The 27,720-nt window shown below is 36.0% G+C and overlaps 1 protein-coding gene across 12 annotated transcripts in view; it reads right to left on the bottom strand.

Annotated features, from left to right (window-relative positions):
- DMD (dystrophin) overlaps positions 1-27,720 on the bottom strand; it is a 2,277,745-nt gene that overhangs the window by 628,781 nt on the left and 1,621,244 nt on the right. For 6 of the 12 annotated variants that reach the window (XM_064364425.1, XM_064364424.1, XM_064364427.1 and 3 more), the window contains exon 52: positions 625-660. The exons of the other annotated variants lie outside the window; for them this stretch is intronic. In XM_064364425.1, the coding sequence (XP_064220495.1) occupies positions 625-660 (36 nt within the window). The remainder of the gene's footprint in view (positions 1-624; positions 661-27,720) is intronic. 12 annotated transcript variants of the gene reach the window in all.

Here is a 27,720-nt window from a genome sequence, read left to right as displayed (position 1 = left end):
TTTCTTGCCAATGAAAGAACATAAGCATACAGTGAGAGTAACTATTGTTTTTCTTTTCATTTGGTTTCCTTTTAAGTGTATTCTATTATTTGCTACTATAATTTCTTTGACTTCACAACTTAGTTTTATAACTCCAGAACTTCTTAAAGTGACTTTCATCTCTATTCCTTCGAGTCACCCACACATGATAAAATACCTTAGATCTAATCATTATTCAAACTACTTGACTCCAAAATATCCATCTACAAAATTCTGTTCTCTGCGCCCTCATCTGCTACTTTTACCAGATGTTACTCTCTCAAACATGCTGTTCCTAGTATTATCTTCATTCTCATATCACCTCTGGTCCTTTTCTATTTCCTCAGCCTAGCTTTAGTCATACTAAACAAGCAGAATGCTAATTGTGCTTATTTATTTCTCTAATATGATCCCAGATATTTGTTACACAAATAAGTGAACAAAACTAAAATCGTTACATGCTTACCAGTACCTAAGCACGATAATTGATCATGTCTACATGGATTCTATCATTCTAGAAGAAACAAAACACAGGACAAGGAAGGAATCAATGCTATTTCTAAGGAGTCATAAGTCAGCTACTGGGCTTTACTAAAAACAGCTTACCCCTGGGAGATGAGAATTCATCATAGATTCCACTAGCTGAGCAAAGATGGAAGGAAAAAAAATTCAAACACAAAGTGAATCAGAAGTCTTTAATCTTACTAAGTCCCCCCAGAGTTGAGTGAAGTGGTTATAAATAGCAATCCTATGAAATAGGAAGTTAAACAGTGAAACCATGCATATTATAACTAGGGCATTTTAGGCTTTTAGACAAAATTACAATTTGTTATTGTAGTTATTAAAATGGAATTCCACCTAAATAATACTCAAATAAAAAACATTTAGTATTTGTATGTCTAAGAAAATACTTTAAAAATCAAACTTGCCATATTTTTATATTTTTCTATAAAAATCAACAATCTCCACAGCATAAATGCCAATGGCGATTTTCAAAAGTTGCAATTTCAGTAAATAAACATGAATTAAGCTGAAATGTAACAAGGTAGAACTGATGCTATTTTATTTACAACTTTAAAAAATTAATATTAAGAATTCAGAGGTAAAAGAGTTTATAGAACCATTTTATGTGTTGAAAAAAATAAGCATGGAAGTCAGGGAGGTACTAAATTGTAGCCTTTCTAGTAACTGAAAGACTTTTGCTGGTGAGGATGCTAGCAATTTGTCTAGCTTTCAATCCATCTCACTGAACACCTTCATTTTGGCTTCTATTCTTGCATTCAGCTACCTCTCCAAATAGGGTGGCCAACTCAAAAACCATCCTTATTGTCTTGCACTTACTTCCTCACTTCTCATTTATATTTTATACTGGCTTGGATATTTTCCTACTTGACCAACCTTCCCTAATTATTTTCTGAATGTTCTTTCAGCATCTTCATTGGTAATTTCTTAACAATCTTCATAATCAACTTCATAAACATCTTCTGACTGCAATTATCCTTTTTTTGTTCTTTATTCACTGAACAAATACTTTTTAAAATGCATTTTATTTTATATAATTTCAAACATGCAGAATATTTTCAAGATAAAGAACTCCCAGGTACCCCTTACCCAGATTCACCATTTGTCAACATTTTGCCACATTATTTTTAAACATATATCATTTTATTATTCTCTCTCTCTGTGTATAGATATATACCTATATATCTAATATTTTATATATATAATTATTCTGAATCATTTGAGAATAATTTACAGATATCATGCCCCTTTACCCTTAAATACTTTAGGTTTTATTTCTGAATAGCAAAGACATTCTCTTAAATAACTTCAGCTCAGTTTCAAAGTCAGGAAATTTAACATGGCTTTAGATCACAATCTTATCCATACTCTATATTCAGAGTATGACAATTACCCCATTAATGAAATTTATAGCTCTATTTTTATTTCCTGGTCTGTTCCGGGCTCAAACATTACTTTCAGTTGTCATATCTCTTTAGCCTCTTTTAATTTGAAATAGTTATTTGCCTCTCTTTGAACTTTATAACACTGATAGTTTTGACCAACAGAGGCCAGATATTTTGTAGAATATCTCCCAAATTGAGTTTCAGCAATATTTTAAGTGCTTCTGTTGTATCACTCATTGAGCTAGGTGCAGAGGCTGTGGCAGTGAAGGAGAAAATAATTCCTGTTCTCAAAAAGAAAACAAACTAGTAATGATGACAGGCAATCAAAAAGCAATTACAATAACCTGAGGTATTATGGGAGGGGAAACAGGGGAGTTATCAGAGCATACTGCAGAGATATCACATGAAATATAAAAGTCAAGGACCATCTTCTGAAGGAATCAAGCTTAATTAATCTTTAGCTTTTCTTTATCAAAATTATACAAAATAGTTTTAAATACCAATGCTCCTCATACCCATGTGGTGACCCTCAGAATATGCAGACCTTCTATTATTGGATCTTAACTGACTGAGGACTCTTGTTACCGCATTTTGAAATCTTCTACTGAAGCAACCTAAGTGTCCATCAATAGATGAATGGACAAAGAAAATGTGGTACCTATGTACAGTGGAGTACTATTCAGCTACAAAAAAGAATGAGATTCTGTCATCTGCAACAACGTTGTTGGAAATGGAGGTCATTATGTTAAGTGAAATCAATCAGACACAGAAAAACAAACATTGCATGTTGTCACTTATTTGTGGAAGCTAAAATTCAAAACAATTGAACTCATGGACATACAGAGTAGAGGACAGGAAGGGTAGTGGGGAGGTAGGGGTGGGGTGGGGATAGTTAATGGGTACAAAAAATTAATTAGAAGGCACAAACAGATGTGGCTTCCATCTAGGCTGTTTTACTTACCAGCAATGTGACTCAGTTTCACCATCTTTTGATGGTGAAGATCATGTTTAAAAAAAAAAAAGGCAAAACACAGTTTCTGGGCCATAACCGTAGTAAGTACTCAATAAATGGTAGCTATTATTAAAGAGTCTAAAAGCTGAAACTACGACAGTCACCTAAGCAAATACTATTCTTTTCCTCAACTGCAACAAGAAAGTAACAAAGACCAGGATCAGCTTCATCTCTTTCTAACCAAGTTTCCTCTTACCTAAAAGTATCTAAGAAGTTATGATTTACTGATAAGAATTAGTAGGTCCAAATGGTCCCTTCAAAGTAATTCCTGAAAACATGCCTCCTAGATGGCTTCTGATTCATTGGACTTAGTTTCTATTTTTCACATGAGTTGTAGTAAAGAAATCCAAAAGTAGCTAATCCAGTTTCAGTCCATTTTCAATATAGCTAATGGCTTTCACATGCCTATCCCTCTTTCTTGGTCTAAAATGGTTTAGTTTTATGTGAAAATCTCCTGTTTCTAAACTAAAATAATTGTATGATTTAACACACATAAGTTCCATCTTGTAAGCCTCCAAGATAGCATCAGTTACCTATGTATAGAAGGAAACTCAATATTCAAAATGCCTTCTCACATTTCAGAAACACTCTCCTTCGTGGTATGAGAAATATTTTTATCCGTAAAATCCCTCTAAATAATTTTTTCTCTCTAATGGTATACCAACTACACATTAAGGTGGATGGCTTTTCCAGTCATATTAATAGTTAAAAAAATTAATTAGAAGAATGAATAAGACCTATTATTTGATAGCACAACAGGGAGACTATAGTCAATAATGATGTAATTGCACATTTAAAGTAACTAAAAGAGTATAATTGATTGGAACATAAATAATAAATGCCTGAGGGGTTGAATACCCCATTTTACATGATGTGCTTACTACACATTGAATGCCTGTATCAAAACATCTCAAGTACCAAATAAATATATAAACCTACTATGTACTCACAAAACTTAAAATAAAAAATATACAAATAAAACAAAAAAGAAACAAGTAATTAGCATCAGAAATGTGTGGAAATTGGTAGAACACGTTACTTTTCTAAGCACTGTTTATCAGTATTGTAAAAATCACTGATCATTTGGCTAACTTTAGAAATGAAAAATATAATAGCGTGTAACAAATTATTATTAGCTATTCAAACTCAACAAACAGTAAGACAGTCTGTGAAATTTATTTCTCTTTTTTTGTAGTAATGTTTCAATTTGTTGATATTTTGGGGAGTTTAAAAATCTCTTAAGCCTAACACCGCATGCTCTCAGTCCTAAGTGGGAGTTGAACAATGAGAACACCTAGACACGGGGAGGAGAACATCACACACTGGGGTCTCTCGAGGGGTGGGGGCAAGGGAAGGGAGAGCATAGGACAAATACCTAATGCACTGGAGGCTTAAAACCTGGATGACGGGTTGATGGGATGCAGCAAACCACCATGGCATGTGTATACCTATGTAACAAACCTGCATGGTCTGCACATGTACCCCAGAATGTAAAGTACAATTTTAAAAAATTAAAAATATAAAAAAAAATAAGAACATTGTAAGCTCAAAACAACAACAACAACAAAAACAAACTTCTTAAACCTACCAAATTTGGTGATTTTCTTGAAATTGTATTAAATTAATCTACTATTACTGTGTTATTTTTAAAATAAATTACTTCCCTTTGTTGAAAAAAAGATTAAAATGGCCCTTTCCAAGCTATTCTACCACACAAAACTTGTGGAATTGATTTACTTGTCATTTAATAAGACCTTTAACATCCAAAAGTGAAAACACCTTTCACTTTCACAATCCAGTAAGTAATGTGGTCTAATTGCGGATCTTGAAATACAATTTCAAAGTCAAAAAGAAAAAAGAATTTTATGCTATAATTTGTTGATAATGATTTGCAAATACCTTTCTAAACTGATACAAAGGGCACTGATAATTTTAGCTGTTCAACATTAGATCTATTAGTTATTCTACATTGTTCACAATTCTTGAAACTCTATTGTTCTATAAATTTGGCATATTAACAAAAGATAATTGGGATAGGTTTAAGACCAGTTTTTGTCATGTGCATCAGATTCACAGGCTTTTAATATTATGACCCAGTAACATAAGTGATACAATTTTTTCTCCTACATATATTTTAGAATAAAAAGAGACATGAAACTATATACAGGACTGCCTTGGAAATATTGTGGGTTTGGTTCCAGACTGCAGCAATAAAGTAAATATCACAATAAAGCAAGGTAAACGAATGGTTTTGGTTCCCCAGTGCATTAAATGTTATGTTTACACTTTACCATCATCTGTCAAGTGTGCAATAGCATTGTATCTAAAAAATGTACATACCTTAATTTAAAAAATACTTTATTGCTTAAAAAATGGTATAACGATCATCTGAGCCTTCAGGGAGTCATAATCTTTTTGCTGGTACAGGCTCTTGGCTCAATGACGATGGCTGCTGATTGATCAGGGTGGTGGTTGCCAAAGGTTGGGGTGGCTGTGGCAATTTCTTAAAATAAAGCAACAATGAAGTTTGCTGCATCGATTTGCTCTTCTTTGTAACCAATGATTTCTTTGTAGCATGTGATACTGTTTGATAGCATTTCACTCACAATAAAACTTCTTTCAAAATTTGTCAATCTTCTCAAACTCTGATGCTACTTTATCAACTAAGTTTATGGAATATTGTAAATTCTTTGTTGTCATTTCAACAATGTTCACAGTATCATCACCAAGAGTACAGTCCATCTCATGGAACCACTTCCTTTATTCATCCATAAGTAGCAACTCTGGATCCACTGAAGTTTTACCTTGAGAATACAACCATTCCGTCATACCTTCAATCTCCACTTCTCATTCTGGTTCTCATGCTATTTCTATCACATCTGCAGTGACTTCTACTGAAGTCTTGGACACTCACAGTCATTGATGAGGGTTGGAATCGACTACTTCCAAACTCCTGATAATGTTGATATTTTGACCTCCTCCCCTCAATCACAAATTTTCTTAATGGCATCTGGAATGGTGAGTACTTTCCATTTTCAGTTTACTTTATCCAGATCCATCAGTGAACTCAGCACATACAGTAGTGATACCTTTATGAAATGTATGATATACATAATAAGACTTGAAAGTTGAAGTGACTCTTGATCCAAGGACTACAGAATGGATGTTGTGTTAGTAGGCATGAAAATAAAATCAATCTCTTTGGACATCTTCCTAGGGCTCTTGGGTGACCAGGGACATTGTCAAAGAGCAGTAATATTTTGAAAGACATCTTTTTTTTTCAGAAGTAGGTCTCAACAGAGGGCTTAAAATATTCATCAAACCATGCTGTAAGAGATATGCAGTCATCTAGGCTTTGTTGTTTGACTTATAGAGCATAGGCAGAGTAGAATCTTAAGGGCCCAAGGATTTTTGGAATGGTAAATGAGCATTGGCTTCAGTTGAAAGTCACCAGATACATTAGCCCTTCACAAGAGAGTCAGCCTATCTTTTGAACTTTTAAAGCCTGTCTTTTGAACTTTCAAAGCCAGGCATTGACTTCTCTCTAGCTATGAAACTCCTAGATTGTTTCCTTTTCCAGTAGAAGGCTGTCTTGTCTACATTGAAAATCTGTTGTTTAGTATTGCCACCTTTATGAACTTAGATGTTAGCTTGATCTGGATAGTTTGCTGTAGCTTCTCCACCAGCACTTTTTGCTCTACCTTGCACTTTTATGTTATAGAGAGGGCTTATTCCTTAAGCCTCATAAACATATCTCTGCTAGCTTCCAACTTCTCTTCTACAGCTTTCTCACTGCTCTCAGCATTCACAGAATTGCAGTCCTTGCTTTAGATTAGCCTTTTGCTTAAGATAATGGTGTGACAGTTTTGATCCTCTATCGAGACCACTAAGATATTCTCCATATTAGCAATAAGGCTGTTACACTTTCTTATCATTCCCATGTTCAACAGAGTAGCACTTCTAATTTTCTTCAAGAATGTTTCCTATGCATTCACAACTTGGACAACTGGCACAAGAGGTCTAGCTCTCAGCCTATCTTGGCTTTTGACATGCCTTCCTCACCAAGGTTAATCCTTTCTAACTTTTGATTTCAAGTGATAAACATGTGACTCTTCTTTCCCTTGAACACTTAGAGGACATTGTAGGGTTTCTAATTGGCATAATTTCAACATTGTTGTGTCTCAGGGAATAGGGAAGCCCAAGGAGAGGAAGAGAGATGAGGGAATGACTGATCAGTGGAGTAGTCATAACACACAAAACGTTGATGGATTAAGTTTGCCATCTTACAAAAATAAGTAATGGAAAAAAGACTTTATTCAAGACATGATGCTTGGATAGCTGGTTAGCCATATGCAGAAGAATGCAACTGGATCCCCTCCTTACACCATATACAAAAATTAACTCAAGATGGATTAAAGGTTTAAATGTTACATCTCCAATTATAAGAATCCTATAAGAAAGGCTAGGAAATTACATTCTGGACATTGGACTTGGGAAGGAATTTATAACTAAGTCCTCAAAAGCAATTATAACAAAACCAAATATTGATAAGTGCAATTTACTTAAACTAAAGAGCTCTGCACAGTGAAAGAATCTATCAACAGAGTAAATAGACAGTCTACAGAATGAGAGGATATATTTGCAAACTATGCATCTGACAAAGGTCTAATATTCAGAATCTATAAGAATCTTAAGCAATTCAACAAGTAAAAAATCAAATAACCCCATCAAAAAATGGGCAAAAGACATAAACAGATACTTCTCAAAAGAAGACATACAAGTGACCAACAAACATAAGAAAAAGTGCTCCACATCACTCATCATCAGAGAAATGCAAATCAAAACCATAACGAGATACCATCTCATACCATTCATACTAGCTATTATTAAAAAGTCAAAAATAAAAACGACGATGCTGCTGAGGCTGTGGAGAAAAGGGAACACTGATACACTGTTGATGGGAATGCAAATTAGTCCAGCCAGTGTGAAAAAATTGGAGATTCCTCAAAGAACTTAAAACACAACTATTGTTTAACCTAGTGATCCCATTACTGGGTATAGTGCCCAAAGAAAACAAATTGCTCTACTAAAAAGACATATGTATTCTCATCATCATTTCAGCACTATTCACAATGGCAAAGGTAAATCAATCCAGGAAATCAATCTAGGTGCTCATCAGTGGCAGACTGGAGAAAGAAAATATGGTGCATATACACCATGGAATATTATGCAGTCATAAAAATGAAAATCATGTCCTTTGTAGCAACATGGATGCAGCTGGAGGCCATTATTCTAAGTGAATTAATGCAGAAACAGAATACCAAATACAACATGTCCTCATGTGGTGCTAAACATTGGATTCTCAGGGACATAATGGTGGCTACAATAGAAACTGAAGACTACTAGCGTGGGGAGGGAGGGAAACAAGGGTTAAAAAACTATTGGTTACTATGCTCAGTACCTGGGTGACAGGATCATTTGTACTCAAAACCTCAGCATCATATAATATATCCAGGTAATAAACCTACACATGTACTCCCGGAATCTAAAATTAAAGTTGAAAAAATGTTTGTCTTTTTTTTTTTTTCAGACGGTATTGCTCTGTCATTTTGGCTGGAGTGAAGTGGAGTGAACATGGCTCACTGCCTCCTTGTCCTCCTTGACTCAAGTGATCCTCCTGTGTCAGCCTCCCATGCAGCTGGCAGGGCTCCCCAGAGCCATGTGCCACCATGCCCAGCTAATTTTTCTCTATATATATTTTAAAAACAGCATCTCACTTTGTTTCCCAGGCTGGTCTGAAACTCCTAGGCTAACACGATCCTCCTGCCTTGGTCTCCCAAAGTGTGAGGATTACAGGTGTGAGCCACTGCACCCCACCAAGTTTGCCATCTCATATGAGTGTGGTTCATGACATCCCAAAACAATTACAATAGTAACATCAAAGGTCACTTATCATGGATCATAACAAATATAACAACAATAAAAATGTTTGAAATATTGAGTGAATTACCAAAACGTGACACAGTAATAAAGCGAGCACATGCTGTTGGAAAAATCGTGCTGATAGACTTGCTCCATGCAGCCTTCAATTTATAAAAAGTGAAGTATCTGCAAAGTGCAATAAAGTGAAGCCCAATAAAATGAGATATGCATGTACATATTTGGGGATTATTACTCCTCAATGTTTCAGTATTGATTTGTTGTTCTATCTAGAATAACATCATTTTGGAAGCCCTCTAACTTCTACTTATCAAGACAAATTCTCGTGTCCCTATTCATAGGCATGTAGACTGCAAATTGAATCATAAGTGAGCTAAAATACTAAAGCAGAAGATAAATTACAAAACATGAATAATGAAATGTAACTGTTTGAGGGCATTATTTGTAATAGTTTGCCTGGTACATACTCCTCCTAATTTTGCATTCTGAAGATACTGTCCAAATACTCTAGAAATGCCAGATACAAGAGGATAGAGTTGACAGGTAATTAAGCATTGGTCAAATAAGTAGAAAATATTTATTGAAATAATTCTATGCATAGTACATCACAATAGGGAATGTGCCTCATGAATGATATAAAAGAGCCTCTCTAGTTAAGTCCGTGAACTTGTGATGAACTTGCAATGCAGTTGGGAAGATGACCTTCAGGCCAGCCCATGCATACTCACACATATGATTGCCCAATAATAGAAGACAATATGTAAATGACAAATGTAATAGTCTATAGACCACATATTCTATGCTAATGGGATTTTGAGAGATAGGATTTTATATGGGACCAGGTTTAGGAAAGGTGCCATAGAGGAACAGGAACGTGAACTGTAACTTAGAGGATGAACTCAATTAATAATGACCTAATGGGAAAAGGATTTTCAGGAAAAGGAGTGGCTTTAAAATCAAAGTGTAGAAGTCAGAACACAGCAGAGTGGTTAAGAAAGAGTGGGAAGGGCAGCTGTGTAGTTAGCAGAATTATGATGCCTGTGATCAAGTTGAGAAGGGAAGCTGGGGCCAGAATGTGAGGGCTCTGAACACTAGATGACCAAATAAGGACATCATATTGAAGGCAATGGGAAATCATCAGAGGTTGGAGCGCAGAAGAATGCCACAATAAAAGTGGCATGTTAGAAATATTAACCTCCTACAACTGCATCCAATGTCCTTTCCAAGAAAGATATGGAAAATTAAATTGCAGTAACCCAAGAAAAACCTCATGGATCCCCTCTTTGATTAAATGTCCCGTCATGAAAACATGCAAAACATTTCTAATTTAACTTCATGCATCTTTTTATTTAAGGAGAATATAATAACTCCACTGCACATAATGAATATAAGTTCAACCCCATGGCTTGTAAAAACTGTCCCAGAAAATTATTAAACATTTTGCTGATTCCACTTGTAATATTATATTTTATTATATAAGAGTAAACAGGGATTGTAGTTTTATTTTAGAAAAAAGGTAAACATTCATAATGTTTTGTTAAATTCTTACATTCCTAATGTAAAGGATAAACAGAGACTTTCAGAATGTGAGAAGCAATTGGAATCTCTCCAGAAATACAACACTGATAATAAAAGATTATCAGTGATAAGAATTATTAATATATGTTAAGATGTCACATTTTGTGAATATAACTTTTCAATGCCCTTAATACCTACAAATGCATTAGACCTGAAATTTTTGTTTAGGAAATAAGTCTTCAGATAGTACTCCTATTTCTAGGGAAGGAGTATAGGAGTATTGTACTCATCTGTTCAAAAATCAAAAGTCAAAGCAAACAAAACGTTTGTTAAAAATGTATTCAACCTTTTTATGTTTTCAAAACATTTTGGAGATGTTACTCATTTAAGTACTGAAACAAAACCTTGCTTTTTCTTTCTAACTGCAGCCATCAATAAACTGAGGCAAAGCAAAAGATGTTACTGTTTACTGATACTACCTGTAGATGGGAAGTGAAGTGAAGAAATGAGTGATTATCTAGAGGCGATTACACTCATGTGCACAGTCAATCAGAATAATTCAAGCCCCCTAACCCTCTTCTGCTGTCTTCCACTGGTAGAGGTGAAGATTTGAATTATCAAAATAATTGGAACAGCTGTTCAATTCACATATCCTATATAGGGATAGAATCAGGCTCAGTTTATTCAGCTAGAAAGTGAAGATAATTACATTCATATAAACCACTCTTGTGTAATTAAAGCAATGAATCTATTTATAAGAATTCAAATACCTTAGGTAGAAATTAGTCAAATCTGGCTAGTCCAGGTTTCTTTACAGTAACAGCAATTAAGACATATGTTATATAGAATACATTTAATCCATGAGGTTTCAGCCTTCTGATTTTGCCAAATTCTTTGAGTGCGACAAAGTGAAGATACATATGGAGAGTGAACAACCATGTGTTCATGTTAAACAATGATATATTAATGGTTTGGAAATCTTTGTGAGTTTTACAAATAAGCGTGAAACAAGAGTGCATGTGTGTATGCGTGCATGTGCCTGTGTGCACTCACACAGACAAGACAATATCCAAATGGAGAAGAGAGGTATGAATAAATCTACATCCTAAATTTGCATCAAGACAGTGTTATGGTTACCTTTGGATGTACATATAAGGGAAAAAAGTGCTTGACAACTAGGTCTCATTCTTTAGAATAAACAATATACTTTGTAAATTTTCTCAGCAGTCGTCTCAGAGATCATTAATCTATTTCTTCTCAGAACTTATATGACTGGGGAAAAGATAAAAATCTGCCCTTGATTGGGTGCTATGTGTTTAAGCTCTGGTTTAGCTGTAAATCATTTGTGAAGATCATTTCTTGGTAGGTGAGTGGAGCTGCTATTATAGACTGTTAATATACTTGCAGTGAAGTGTTGCTGGGGGTAGGAGGTGTTAGACATTGATCAGGACCTTAAGAGATGAGCTATTTATTTTTGCTGTTGTAAGAGTAAAGTTTCTATAATAAAACAATGATTCTGTTTCTCTGTCAAACAATGCCATTTTTATGACATGAAAGCTCTCTTCAATAAACAAAGAACAGACTGTTATTGGGGAATGTAAAAATTACAATAGAATCTATTTCCCTACAGGAGCAAAATGGCCTTTAACTCAATTGGAACTTGCAGTATGACAGTTTTTAAAGGAAGGGACATATTCTATGGGGAGGTTTTCAGACATACTTTCCAATTCCCTAGGCCGTGCTAGTTTTTACCATATAAAAATGGGTCTATGTTAGCACACGGTGCCAGTATATCACACACTTGCACTGCGGCATGAAAGCAGACCAGTTCGAGGGGGAGAACTGCTTTATGTGGCATAGTTCCAAGCAAACACATGGCACAAATGAAGCCAATTTTGAGGAATATGGAAACTTTATGTACTGTTTGATAGGGAAATGTGCACAGCTTCTAAACGGTGAGCTTCTAGTTCTGCTCCAAGTGCAAGTACAATCAATTCTTAAGTGGTTTCTGTAATGCTGTGTTCCTAACCAAGCTGTTTACATTATGGGGAAGTGTTAAGTTTAATTCTCTGTTTTATTAGGAAGCTTTCTCTTTATTCACAATAATTTCAATATCTTTTAAACAATTTAAAAATAAGCAGTAATCCCCACAGAAAGGCTGAAGTACCAATTCTCTAGCGATTCCTTATTCTGTGGTTTATTTGTATAAGGTGAGCAAAATTGCTTATTCTTTGTTGCCTCAGAGACTTTAGTGGCATGAGACTAGGCAGAGACAAAAACTGATAATCATAAATCAGTCAATACTAGTAGTGGGTTCCAATTTCCAATATCTCAAGTTCTCCACTCTTTCTGCTTTATTAATGATCTGCCTGAATTTGAGAAGTTTTCTCTAAGATAGTGGACAGAATAGGTGTTAATGAGGTGAAGGCTTCAATTCAAACTACAAAACTAGGTAGGATAGAGGCAACAGCTAATTCCATGCTTTCAGTTCACAAAGGAATGCTAGTATACACAAGTAATAACAAAATGAACTCACAATACATGTGCTACTGAAGAGGTGTCAGGAGCATTAAGTATTTGTACAAAGGGCAGCACAAAACGGGAGGTTAAAAAATTAAGCAACATCAGGAACTTGAGAGTTGCAACTGATGAAGCAGTTGGCCTTAATAAATGTCCATGCTGTAATCTTTGTAATATCTGCCCCTAATATCTATCCATTTATGTAATATTCCCCATTACTATCTACTAAAGTGTTTTGCTATACTTTCTTGTAAAGCTCAGTGACTCTCCACCGCCTTACAATTCAAACTTCTATAGCATAACAATTACTACAACAATAGTAATAACTAGGTATTGTGCTAGATCTTGCACATAGGAAAAGCACAATATATATTAATTTATAGACACCATTTGAGGTAGGTTAATAATGACTATCCCTCAATGGTTCCGTACTTACACTCTTTTATAGACCCAGGAAAACGAAGCACAGAATGAAGTATAATTTACCCGAGGTCACAAAGATAAAAGGTGTTGAAGGTGGAACAAAATGGCCCACATCCTCCTTTTCCAGTGTATTTCTCTTTTACATCATAATTACAATTTTGTAAGCAGCTATAATATAGCCAAAGCTGGGCTAGATGCTTTATGATCATCATTTAATCCCAACAACTCTACCTAGCTGGGTACTATATTCTTTTTTTTCACATATGAGGAAATATGCTCAGAGGAGATTACTAATTTCCCCAAAGAATTAGCCAGCCAGTTAGGATAAGAACAGCATTTGAACTTAGGACTTTCTGACTCCCGAGCCTAGCCCTGCTCACATGTCACAAAGTCTCTCCATGAGCAACTCCGCTTCCTATTCTAACACTTATTCCTTACTTTCCTGCCTCTGTGACTGTGGTTTTCATGCCATCAAATCCATCAATACTTCCTTGCAGTCCTGTTTGTAAAATAGAATTCAATGGGTTAAACAAATCATGATTTTAAAAAGCAGAAGGGAAACTACACAATTGGCTTGCTTCTCTTCATCTTTCTCCAACTTCATTTCCAGCTGGACACTTTTCTCTTTTGGTTATGCTTTATTGTTATTTCATATGAACACAATCAGATTTGTCACCTTTTTTCCTAATACTGGAAATACAAATTCATATGGCTAAAATGGAGTGCATCATGACATTGTCCCCATACCCCACTTTTATTCCTGGTAATTAGGAAAAAATAAACGTTAATAAGAAAGCCTGTATCAAAATTGTGCAAAGTTAGTAATTATTAAACGTTCATGGCTGTATCAGTTGCCTGTGGCTATTTTAACAAATGATTACAGACTTAATGGCTTAAAACAACCCAAATGTATTAACTTATAATTCTGGAGTTCCAAAGTCCAAAAAATGGATCTCACAAGCTAAATACAACGTGTTAACAGAGCTTGTGTTCCCGCTAAAGGATGTAGGGGTGGATTCTTTTCCATGCCTTTTCCAGCTTTTAGAGCCTGCCTGCATTTCTTGGCTCTTGGCCCTGTCCTTCAACTTCAATGCCAGTAGCGTAGCATCTTCCAAGCTTTCTCTTACTCTGTTTACATCATCACATTCCCCTCTCTCTTATAAGGATTCTTGTGATTACATCGGGTGTACTGGGATAACCCAGGCTGTCACCCTGTGTCAAGATTTTTAACTTAGCCACATCTATTAATACAAAGCCTTTTGCCATGTAAGGTAACATATTCACAGGTCCCTGGAATTAGGGTATAGACATCTTTGGCGGGGAAGGGTGGGCATTATTAAACCTTTCACAATGATTCTACATTTACTTAGCAGGAGAAACTGTTCATCACAACGTGACATACTTCTTCAGACGGGTTCAGTACTATGTGTCATTGACAAGGGTTACAATATCTCACAATCTAGAAAGTAAAGGAGGCAAAAAAGCAAATAAAAAACAACCAGTCAGACCCAGCTACTTGTGTCCTTGTGGCAGACATGGTTTAACCAAAGACCTCTGTAAGTGGGAGAGGTGTATTGCTGGGTCTCTTTGACCCTGAAACCAAATGACCATTTGAATTGAGGTAGAAACTGGAGTTCACAAAAGTGTAACATTAAAAAAATAATAATAAACGATGATCCCCTGAGGAAATCACAGTGTTGCTGTTTGGTGACAAGCTGCTCTTCAGGAGTGAATCCTATAAGAATTTCAGATAAAGCTCTTATCTTTTGGAGAGTTAAGCCTGCAGGAAAGAATGGAGTACTGCCTTCTGGGATGCAGAAAAACCATCTTTCTCTTAGCTCAGCTTTGCTCATTCAACTTAGTTCTTTTCCCCTCCACACCCACTCATAAACATTAAGCCTTCTTCCCAGCTGTCTTCTGCTCCCTTTTTCATGTTTAAACTTCTACTTTTTGACTTCTTTTCTCTGCAACAACTACTACTAAAATCTGAAAGCTTTTTTAAATTGTTTCCACGGAGAGGGCAATTTTCTCAACAAGCAAAGGAGGTGGTGCAGAGGGAGAGGGAGGAATTACATATGAAAATTGAAAGTTAGCCTCTGTGTCTTTTCAACAATATTCAATTAAATCTTTTCACTTCCATACACAAAACAACAGGAACACTGTGGGTGGCAAATTTAACCCAATGAATCAGTAGGCTTTGTGATAATATGCTGGGGGTGTGAGGAAGGTAGGGGAGGGAGGCAGCCTCTCAATCCTAAAACAGAAAAGTAAGGAACAATGATAATTGATAGGTAATTACTGTGCAGTTGTTTGAATATATGCTGCTCTCTATCATTTTCAGGTAAATGACCTTCAGAATGGCAGTAGATGGTTTTCTGTGAAATAATGAAATACAAACATGTAGACAAACAAAGCGGGCAGCAGGAATAATAGGTCAAAAAAATGAAGTGCTATAAGAACTGAGAAAGAAAGAAAGATGACCCATCCTCCCCTTTTCTTTCTTCTATTCTCTACGTAAGTTACAAAGTACAAGAAAATACAAATATAAAATCATTTGATGGTGAAACATCAGTGAGATTTTAATTAAGTCTCGATTTTTTTTTTAATCTCAAACTAGGAAAAATATGCTGATTCATAGGCATCAAAGTATTTGTAAAGACCTGAAATATATTAATTCTCATGTTCTAATTCTCCTGAAATGAACCATACATGTGCTTTATTCTTCCTGATCATTCTGAGAAAAATCAAATTCTGAATTTTTTAAATGATGTTGCTCACTTTGTAATAAATCACCATATTTTCCAAAGAAAAATTCTACACAATTGCTATACGTTAATTTTGTGTGGAAAGGCTTGTATCATAAGCATAATCAAAGGAAAATAACTGCAATCTAGTGGAAGCATAAATTTAAAATGTTGCTGGTGATGACATCGAGTAAAGATTTGAAGTGGAAGTAGCATGTTAACCAACTTTTTCTATGATCCTCTTCCCCTTCTCAATAGCCACTCTAGCTTTTAAAAACACAATGAGATTGTTTTCTATAGCACAATGATGAACATTTCACATATTCAAAAAAAGAAAGAAAAAAAAGATGACAATTGAAGTCTATGGCATGGCTGTACCAATCCACACATACACAGGCTCAGCAGTGTAAAAGCTACCTCATTGATTTGCTTGAATTAATTATTTAAAGTAAAATTTTATACTGAATAGATGTTGATTTTTATAAAATAGCAGTGTTATTAGAAATACTTCTGACAAATAATATATAATTACAAATATTATCTATCTTGGAGTTATCATGACCTTAGGAGAGTAAAAATCGCAAATAAAGATCCTATTTCAGACATCTGACCTATATATGCAGAGAACCAAGCAGCATAAACTCAAGAGTCCACTTGTAATTTATTTGGAATTCAGAGAAAATTAATGAAAAGTTGGTTTGTTTACAACACACAATTCTCTTATTTGCAAAGCAAAACTGAAAAATACAGATAGATAGCCAGGCAGAGAAAAGAGAGAGAGAGAGAGAGAGAGAGAGAGAGAGAGAGAGAGAGACAGAGACAGAGAGACAGAGACAGAGAGAGAGAGAGACTGATTGGATATAGGATACTTAAAGGATATTTGCTTATCTATTCCTGTAAGAATTTTCTGCTTGCGACTTCATGTGGTATCAAGAAAACAAATGTATTACCCCCAAATTACAGACTATTAAATAAAGATAACAACTAAGATGATTTTCATGAAAAGTAAACAATAAGCTTTTTACACAGCACAAACTGAGGATTTCACTACATAAAGTTATGGGAAAGGCTACATATCAATATCTCAGTTATTGTGAATCTATAAATCACACGCCCTATTACCCCCATACAAGCCAGGGAGATGTACTCATATAATAGCATTTCTCTATTATTAAATTGACACCAAATGGTTGCCTTTTTGCAATATATACAAAGAAATTTTTAGTTGTTGGCTTTGTGTTTTGTTTTATAGTTAGGCTACTAAAAATAATCAAATTTGTGATGTAGTTAAGAAAGATGAAAGAATGTCTCACTTAAAATATGTATTAATTACATATGTTTTGATATCTATAACATACTTATATTCTGATGTGCTAGAACTCTGTTACTTAAATCAGGAATTCATATGGGGATAGAGTTTGAATTTAATCAGAAAGGCCAGTCTCCTGGGATGGGTTCTACCAGCATTTGAACTATTTTTATCACAGTCAACACTAGAGGCCTTGCTAATGAGCAAAAAGAATGTTAGAAAGGAGTTTTCACTTATGAGATTAGTGTTATTTAAGATACATGCTTTGGTTAAAATATTTGAGAGAAATTCCTCATCCCTAGCTTGCTAGGTGTAAAAATTTAGCAAGTTATGGAAACTGTATTCTTTGGAATGGTGCCCAAGACTAAATGCCTAAACTATTCTTTGTTACCACACTGAATCTGAAGATTCTAGTTGTCTAATGCCTTCTCTAAGGTTAACTGAATTCCACCTCTAGATTCTAGAATATTCTCATGTCTACCTTGATTGAACCTTTTATATGGAGTATGATAACACCTTAGAGTGAGGGCATGGGAGAGTAGCTAAACTTTAGCTATCATACTAGGGTTTTACTGTGGTTATCTACCGAAAATAACCTAATAGTTGGTCTTACATAACAATATTGATCTAGGACAATTCCTAACATCATGTAAGCCATAAACTTTAAAATAACCTCTACCCTAAGGAAGTATAACCAACTCCTTACATTCAACAATACATTTGATTTATATTCTTGTAGTATTACATTTTTCTTTTTATTTCTTCATGGTTATATTTGTCCAACATGATTTTATAACTAGATATTTAAAGATTTTATTCTTTTTTTGCACATGATTTCTATCATATGAATAATTTCACAATGTTGCCTTGCCTTTCATCTTGAACCCCTCTTCATATAATTATTTTTTCACAGTCCGAACAATAACCAGGACTTGTAATTTAGTTATGAAATAAAAAGGCTGGTATTCATATAATCATCTTATGAGGTATGTATGTGTATGTATGTCTGAGTAAATTTTCTGCATGTTTGTGTGTGACACAGAGAGAGAGAAAGAGAGAGAGAGACAGAGAGACACACAGAGAGAGATAGTTTGAGAGTAAGCCCAATCATTATTGAGGGGTACAAGAAATTAGTTTATGGAGATGCAAAAACCTGGGGTTCAGCTATGAGACTATGGTGAGATCATTTCCTCCCACCCTCTGGGGGCTTATCTGAACTGCCAAAACATTCTCCTCTCTGACATTTTTATCTTGGCTTTTCAACAAGTTCTCAGTTGCCTGCTCAAGATTCATATTCCTTATAATTTCTTCCCTGGGTATCTATTTTCACAGAATAGTTGAAGACCTACAATAAAGCCTATTTTAATGTATTGTTTTTCCTAAGCAAACACATTTTAATCTCCACTCTCTTTATTCACGAAACATGTCCTAAATACTAATTCTAAATACAGCTCAATGCAGTTTATTATGTTTCCATGTAAATATTTATACTATATATGTGTATGCGTACACACACACACACAAACACGTGTGCAAATATGGTTTGTTGCCAATAAACCTGTGATAGAATCTGGCACCTACTGATGGCATTGCCTTGGGCAAGTCATTTAACCTCTCTGAGTTTCTCCATTTCAAAACAAGAAAAATGCCAGTTAACTTGTATTACTTTTGAGAGGATTAGAAATACCCAAAGTAATTTACAGATTCAACGCTATCCCCATCAAGCTACCAATGACCTTCTTCACAGAACTGGAAAAAACCACCTTAAACTTCATATGGAACCAAAAGAGAGCCCGCATAGCCAAGTCAATTCTAAGCAAAAAGAACAAAGCAGGAGGCATCACACTACCGGACTTCAAACTCTACTACAAGGCTACGGTAATCAAAACAGCATGGTACTGGTACCAAAACAGAGATATAGACCAATGGAACAGAACAGAGGCGTCGGAGGCGACACAACATATCTACAACCACCCGATCTTTGACAAACCTGATAAAAACAAGCAATGGGGAAAGGATTCCCTGTTCAATAAGTGGTGTTGGGAAAACTGGCTAACCATATGCAGAAAGCAGAAACTCGACCCCTTCCTGACACCTTACACTAAAATTGACTCCAGATGGATTAAAGACTTAAACATAAGGCCTAACACCATAAAAACACTAGAAGGAAACCTAGGCAAAACCATTCAGGACATAGGCGTAGGCAAGGACTTTATGACCAAAACACCAAAAGCATTGGCAACAAAAGCCAAAATAGACAAATGGGACCTAATCAAACTCCACAGCTTCTGCATGGCAAAAGAAACAGTCAATAGAGTGAATCGGCAACCAACAGAATGGGAAAAAATTTTTGCAGCCTACCCATCTGACAAAGGGCTGATATCCAGAATTTACAACGAGCTAAAAAAGATTTACAAGAAAAAAACAAACAAGCCCATTCAAAAATGGGCGAAGGACATGAACAGATACTTTACAAAAGAAGACATACAAGAGGCCAACAAACATATGAAAAAATGCTCATCATCACTGGTCATTAGAGAAATGCAAATCAAAACTACATTGAGATACCATCTCACGCCAGTTAGAATGGCGATCATTAAAAAATCTGGAGAAAATAGATGCTGGAGAGGATGTGGAGAAATAGGAACACTTTTACACTGTTGGTGGGAGTGTAAATTAGTTCAACCACTGTGGAAAACAGTGTGGCGATTCCTCAAGGACCTAGAAATAGAAATTCCATTTGACCCAGCAATCCCATTACTGGGCATATATCCAAAGGACTATAAATCGTTCTACTATAAGGACACATGCACACGAATGTTCATTGCAGCACAGTTTACAATAGCAAAGACCTGGAACCAACCCAAATGCCCATCGATGATAGACTGGACAGGAAAAATGTGGCACATATACACCATGGAATATTATGCAGCCATTAAAAATGAGGAGTTCGCGTCCTTTGTAGGGACATGGATGAACCTGGAAACCATCATTCTCAGCAAACTGACACAAGAACACAAAACCAAACACCACATGTTCTCACTCATAGGAGGGTGTTGAACAAGGAGAACACATGGACACAGGGAGGGGAGCACTATACACGGGGTCTGTTGCGGGGGAGTGGGGGGGACAGCGGGGGGGGAGTTGGGGAGGGATAGCATGGGGAGAAATGCCAGATATGGGTGAGGGGGAGGGAGGCAGCAAATCACACTGCCATGAATGCACCTATGCAACAACTTTGCATGTTTTTCACATGTACCCCCAAAACCTAAAATGCAATTAAAAAAAAAAAAAGAAATATTAAATATGATGTGCCTAGCACAATGCCTGCTATATATTAGGAATTAATGCATGGTAAGTATCATGAATTTTATGGTAGCATATTATTTACGGTAGTATATATGGCCTAACACTTTTGGCCAAAAGGAGGTTTTCGAAACCAATTTGGTCAAAGCCAAATGCTGTATGTCTAAATAATGATGGTTGGGCAACAATGCTATGTCTTTAAGCATTTCTTACCATTTTTCAAAATTTGCTTCTTTTCATATTCACAATTATTTCTGTTATTTAATATTTTAATGGGAAAAATTGGATAAACCTAAATCTGCAGCATTGGGATTCTTTTTTTTATTGCATTTTAGGTTTTGGGGTACATGTGAAGAACATGCAAGATTGTTGCATAGGTACACACATGGCAGTGTGATGTGCTGCCTTCCTCCCCATCACCTATATCTGGCATTTCTCCCCATATTATCTCTCCCCAACTCCCCACCCCCCGCCGTCCCTCCCCTATTTCCCACCGACAGACCCCAGTGTATAGTGCTCCCCTCCCTGTGTCCATGTGTTCTCATTGTTCAACATCTGTCTATGAGTGAGAACATGCGGTGTTTGATTTTCTGTTCTTGTGTCAGTTTGCTGAGAATGATTAGGATTCTTTTCATAGTAATCACTTAAAGTTTGTTTTGCTTTTTTTACCTTTTATCAAGAAATAATATGTAACTAATATATAATCATATGAAAACATCAATCTTTAAAATAGCATAAATAATGCCAACAATCATTACCTATGGGTATGTAAAATATTCACAGATATATATGTGGTGTGTGTTTCTAAAAGTAATATACGTGTGTTTGGATATATAATAAATAATGCAACAAAAACAGTATCATGCCGTACATACTGGTTTGAAGATGCCCTCCTCACTACACTCCAATTTACCCACCACAATTTATTTTTAGCAACCAACTATATTTGGGGCATTTAATCTTTTCCTGCTAGTTCCTATTTGAAATAATGAGCTTATCTGCAGTGAGAAGCTGTAAATATGCTGCCCAGGTTCCCTTTCAGAAATGAAGGACTTATTTCCCCAGCTGCTAGGAATGGTGCTGGTAGACAGTCTTCAACTGTCAGCCCTTGTCTTAGTCTGGGCTGCTATAGCTAAATATCTTAGATTGGGTAATTTATAAATAACATAATTTAATGCTTACAGTTCTGGAGGCTGGAAATTCCAAGATCAAGACATCAGTAGATTCATTATCTGATGAGGGCCCACTCCTCTTAAATGGCAACTTTCACATGTCCTTACATGGTGTGTGGGCAAGGAAGCTTTCTGGGGCCTCTTTTATAAGGGCGTTGATCCCATTAATGAAGGCAAAGCCCTCATGACCAAATCACCTCCCCAATCCCCCACCTTTTAATACCATCACCTTGAGTGTTAGGTTTCAACATATAAATTTTGGAGGGACAAAAACATTCAGACCATCACAGTCCCCTTATGGAAATTCCCACGGCTGAAGAGAGTCATTGTGCTAAAGTTTGTTGCCTTCCTAGAGTAGCCCACATCTACTGTGGTACTTGACATGGGGTTATAAAGATCCAGTCCTCTTTCCTCATTTCCTAACACTTCTGAAGGGTCATTCCAGCTTAAGAACTCCCTGAGGCTGGGTATGGTGGCTCATGCCTGTAATCCCAGTACTTTGGGAGGTTGAAGCGGGTGGATCATGAGGTCAGGAGTTTGAAACCAACCTGGCCAGTAGGGTGAAACACCGTCTCTACTAAAAATACAAAAATTAGCCAGGCGTAGTGATGCATGCCTATAGACCCAGCTACTTGGGAGGCCAAGGCAGAAGATCTGCTTGAAACCGGGAAGTGGAGGTTGCAGTGGGCCGAGATCACACCACTGTACTCCAGCCTGGGCAACAGAGCAACACTCCGTCTCAAAAGGAAAAAAAAACAAAACCTCCCTGGATGGTCAGCTGAGGCCCCTACTGAGACTATGTCACAGCCAAACTTCAAACTTCTCCCTCTGCCCCTACATGTTTACCCCAAGAACACTCCTAAATATACATACTGCATGCTCACCTCAGTCACAGATTATGCTTCCCAGGAACCCAACCTATGACATTATCTTTAAGTAAGTAAATCCTAGGCATTTGGGACTGAATTCTAGAGTGCTCTTATTCTAAAAGTCTCCATAGTGTAGGTCAAAACTTTTCCATAACAGCGTGCATATTTTTTCCCATTTCTCTTTTATCAAAGTACTTGGGAATTAAGGTAAAGCACACTTGGAAGGATTAAAGTGGGGTAGACTTCCTGCATCTCTCTCAAGGGTCAAACACACCTGTTTCTGGCCACTGACTTTTGCAAAACGATCTCATCTTTGGCCTTAGGCACACTCTGTTGTCTGAAAACCTCTCAATAGAAGGTGCCCTTCTTATTACACTCCAAGAGTTCCCTTTCAATCCAACTAAAAAAATTGAAACTATTAAGAAAATACATGTATTTGGAAGCACTTAGAAAACAATTACAGTGAAACATGTATTTTTCTCTCTCTTTTTAAATTTGTACCATCAATTGGAAAGGGACTTTGAGACAGTACACTACCATTGCCCTTTTGATTCTCTTTCAGATTTGAAAGTTTCATTTATCTGATGCAAAAATAGTCATCATGATTAATTGGTTTGTCAAGTGTCTATCATTTTTCACTAAAGATAATTGCCATGATTAGCAAGAGGAACCTCCATACAAATCTATTTAATCATCTAAAATTCATATTTGTTTTAAGAATGACTTTATGTAATTGTTACTTTGATGGATAATGTAAAATGCTACTATGATAAAAGCACAAAATTAAAACGTGAGGGAAAGTAATACAGAAGTTGGCATAATCATCAAAGGGAATTTCTTAAAGAATATAGAACAAATTCACCTACAGAGTACAGATTTATTATTTACTAAGATTTCAAAACATGCCTTTTAAATCCTGATAACTAAAATATGGCATAGAGTTTGCTATCCTAGTTCTACAGTTGAACAAACTGTAACAGAATAGATCACAAATTTGTGTAGTTTGTCAGTAGCATACAGAGCAAGGTTTTAGATGCCTGACTTTAAACAAAGCTCATGTAATTTCTACAAATACAAGAAAAACCAGAACACAAATATTCACATAGCCTTAAAGATCCTCTATATTTCAGGAGGGGATGATGTAACTTAATGACATTAACAGCGTTCTTTACTATGATACCCAATTCTTGCCGTGCATAAAAGGTGATGTTCGGAGATGTCATCAAATAGTTGACAAAGAAAAAAACAGGATAAGAAGAAAGAAATGAAGTAAGGTAGTGACCAAACATTTCCTTTTTATCAGTGATCAAAATCCTTGCTTTTACATGTTTATAAAATCCATTCTATTTCTCTGGCTGTGTAATGAAAGAAAATGAATATGTATGTTCATTTCTATTCCTTTTGAAATAACAAAAGAGATGGCATTCTGAGTCCACATTCTCTTTCCAGATTTTAAATTTTACAATTACTTACATAACACTGTCAACGAGTAGGATAACAGAATAAAAACAAAAAGTGAATCCTTTTTAGAAGACTGTTAGTTTTGCAGTTCTCTAATGCCCAGTGATGATGAGCATTTTTTCATGTTTGTTGGCCACATAAATGTCTTCTTTTGAAAGGTGTCTGTTCACCCAAAGGATTATGAATCGATCTATTATAAAGACACATGCACACGTATGGTCACCACAGCACTGTTTACAATAGCAAAGACCTGGAACCAACCCAAATGCCCATCAAAGATAGACTGGATAAAGAAAATATGGCATATATACACCATTGAATACTATGTAGACATAAAAAAAGAATGAGTTTATGTCCTTCTCAGGGACATGGATGAAGCCGGAAACCATCATTCTCAGCAAACTGACACAAGAACAGAAAGCCAAACACCGCATATTCTCACTCATAGGTGGGTGTTGAACAATGGGAACACGTGGACTCAGGGAGGGGAATATCACACACTGGGGTCTGTTGTGGGGTGGGGGGCTAGGGGAGGGATAGCAGGGGCTGTCGGTATTGGGGAGGGATAACATTAGAAGAAATACCTAATGTTGGTGACAGGGGGATGGAGGCAGCAAACCACCATGGCATGTATATACCTAACAATCCTGTAAGATCTGCACATGTACCCAAGAACTTAAAGTAAAATTAAATAAAAAAAGGAGAAGACTGTTAGTTTGAGTACAAACTCCTATATATTATGTACTGCTCTTTAAAGCTGTCATGCAGATTTTAATAATTAATCAATATTCTAAATATAAGTTACTATATGTAATATAGTAATCTATTTTAATAGACAAAATTATTTTGTAGAATGCTGTGCTGAATTCTTTCTTCCAGATAGTTGCTCTAGAAAAACAGTGGCTGCTTGGACCCTGGCAGGTACATCATGGTGAGAGGCACAAATGTTATCCTGGTAACAATTTCACAAATTATAGACATAGTGCTAAGAGAAAAGGTTTCTAAAAGATTTGGTGAAAACATATATAGAGAAATCAAATGACTCAGAGAGACATACACATTCAACTAAGATAACGTTCTCTCAACTGTGCTCCTCAAGATATTCTACACGAATGGTTTCCATGGAGAAATGACCGAGAAATACTGAGCTAACAATATTAACATTCCTACAGGACTTTTCAGTGACCTTATTATGAAGATGTACATCATAGATTGCTAGGTGAGGCAAAGTCTATGCATGTTTTTCAGTTTCTTTGACCTTTTCATAAGGATCATGTATAAACACCTGATGAATCTGGTTTTTTGCAGGACTATTTTGAAAACGTTGAGATCTTTTATCAACTAGAAATGATAGTATATTTCCTAGTCAAAATCTCTTTTAACCTCTTTATTGGGGTCTGATTGACATAAAAAAGCTATACATATTTAATGTACACAGCATGATGAGTTTGGAGATTACACTTATGTGATGCAAAAGGACACTTTTATCAATGGATGGCTGTCATGTACACATTCTGTATAAATGTAGGACAGTTGTCCTATAAGATTATAATATTTTTCTATAACTTTTCTATGTTTAGATATGATAAGATACAAAAATACTTGCCATAGTGTTACAATTGCCTACAGTATTCAGTACAGTCACAGGCTGTACTGGTTTGTACACTGGTTTGTGTAAGTACACTCTATGATGTTTGCACAACAAGATCAATCAGCTATCAATGCATTTCTCAGAATGCATATCTGTTAAGAGATGCATGACTGCATACCCCTGTGAAATCATGTCCAGAATCTATGCCATAAACCTATGCACCACGTCCAAAATTTTTCTCCCACCCTCCTTATTTACTACTATTATTTTATTTTTTTGAGACAGAGTCTTGCTCTGTCACCCAGGCTAGAGTGCAGTGGTGCCATCTCGGCTCACTTCAACCTCCACCTTCTGGGTTCAAGCGATTCTCTTGTCTCAGCCTCCCAAGTAGCTGGGACTACAGGCATGCACCACCATGCCCAGCTATTTTTTTTTTTTTTTTTGTATTTTTAGTAGAGACAGGGTTTCACCATGTTGGCCAGGATGGTCTTGATCTCTTGACCTTGTGATCTGCCTGCCTCAGCCTCCCAAAGTGCTGAGATTACAGGCATGAACCATCGCACCCGACCTAATATTATTATTTTTGCATGTACGATAATAACAGTTAAAAAAAGATCTACTCTCTTAGCAAAGTTTTAAATATATAATATTGTTAACTATAAGCCCTATGCTGTACAGTAGATCTGTAGGACTTATTCATCTTGTATGACTAAAATCTAGCTGGTATTTTATTACTCATTATTTTCCATTTTTATGGCACAAAATAGACAGCTGAGATTATGAGAGACAAAAGTGGTTATTCTTACTGGAAGAAGTGTAGAAGAAGGAGGGAAACATCTGCAAGTTTGGGCCATGGGGTAGTGCTGCTATGAATAGACCATGAATGTCCAAGTAAATACTGGGGTTTGTGATGAAAGATAGGTAAGCCTACCTCAAGAAGAAAAAAAAAAAAGTGTTAACAAGAAAGGTAACATTGGCAAGGAAGAAAAACTTGATCTTTAAAACATGTTATTCTAAACGAACTATATTACTTGTTTTCTTGTTTCATTATCATTGCTAGAACTGGTCATCTTTTTATTATGCAGTCTGTACTTTCTCTTGAACTCAGTGGATGTGATTGGGTCTTACTAATTCAGAATATAGAAACTGATGACCTAATACCGTATATATTGATGCTAATGGACACCTTTGGAATTTGTCAGATTAAGCTATTGTGAAAGTGACTGCTTTCTCTTTCTCCAACGTAAAAATATTCAGAGGCAGAAAGACACGAATAATAGAGTGTTTTCTCCATTTTATTTCCTTGATATCTGAAATAAATTTAAACAGAACTAAGAAGACAGGAAAATAATCACATCATATTTAGCTAAGTTAAAACTAAATATGTCCAAAGGAGAAAATATGCATTATTATGAGTATCCTGGCTGGCACAGCCAGCTGTCTATCCAATATCCTTTCTTTTCTTCTTAGCTAAAAAAAAAATCCAAATTTTTTTCAGACTATCAAGGTTTTATGAATAGGTCACCAGTTTTCACATTTTGAATTATGAAGCAAGAAACATACCTAATCTGTTAAAACACTCAATCCTCCCAAGATTCTAGAAGTTATGAATGGTCATGTGACACATTTCTGGTTAACGCGGTGTCAAATAGAACTCTTCAGTGTGGGGCTGCCAGAAAAGCATTTTTTTTCCTTACAATCAGGAGCTGACATAGCTGGAATATGCATTTACTTTCCCCAGTTTCCCTTCTTCCATTTGGAAGCACATACATAGTGCTTGGAGGCAGAGTAGCCATGTTGAGACCACTGGGGAAGAAAGTCTCATGTTGGAGATGACTGGGAATGGAGGAAAGAGTTGGGACATACGGTTTTGTGGCTGCTCCACCGACCCTGGAATACATAATTCTGGAACTCTTGCTCTACGAGAAAA

The sequence above is a fragment of the Aotus nancymaae genome, unplaced genomic scaffold, assembly GCF_030222135.1.
Source record: "Aotus nancymaae isolate 86718 unplaced genomic scaffold, 86718_ANA_hifiasm-v0.15.2.pri h1tg000058l, whole genome shotgun sequence".
Classification (NCBI taxonomy): Eukaryota; Metazoa; Chordata; class Mammalia; order Primates; family Aotidae; genus Aotus; species Aotus nancymaae.
The sequence above is the reverse complement of the archived record's forward strand: the minus strand, read 5'-3'. Positions and strand labels throughout refer to the sequence as shown.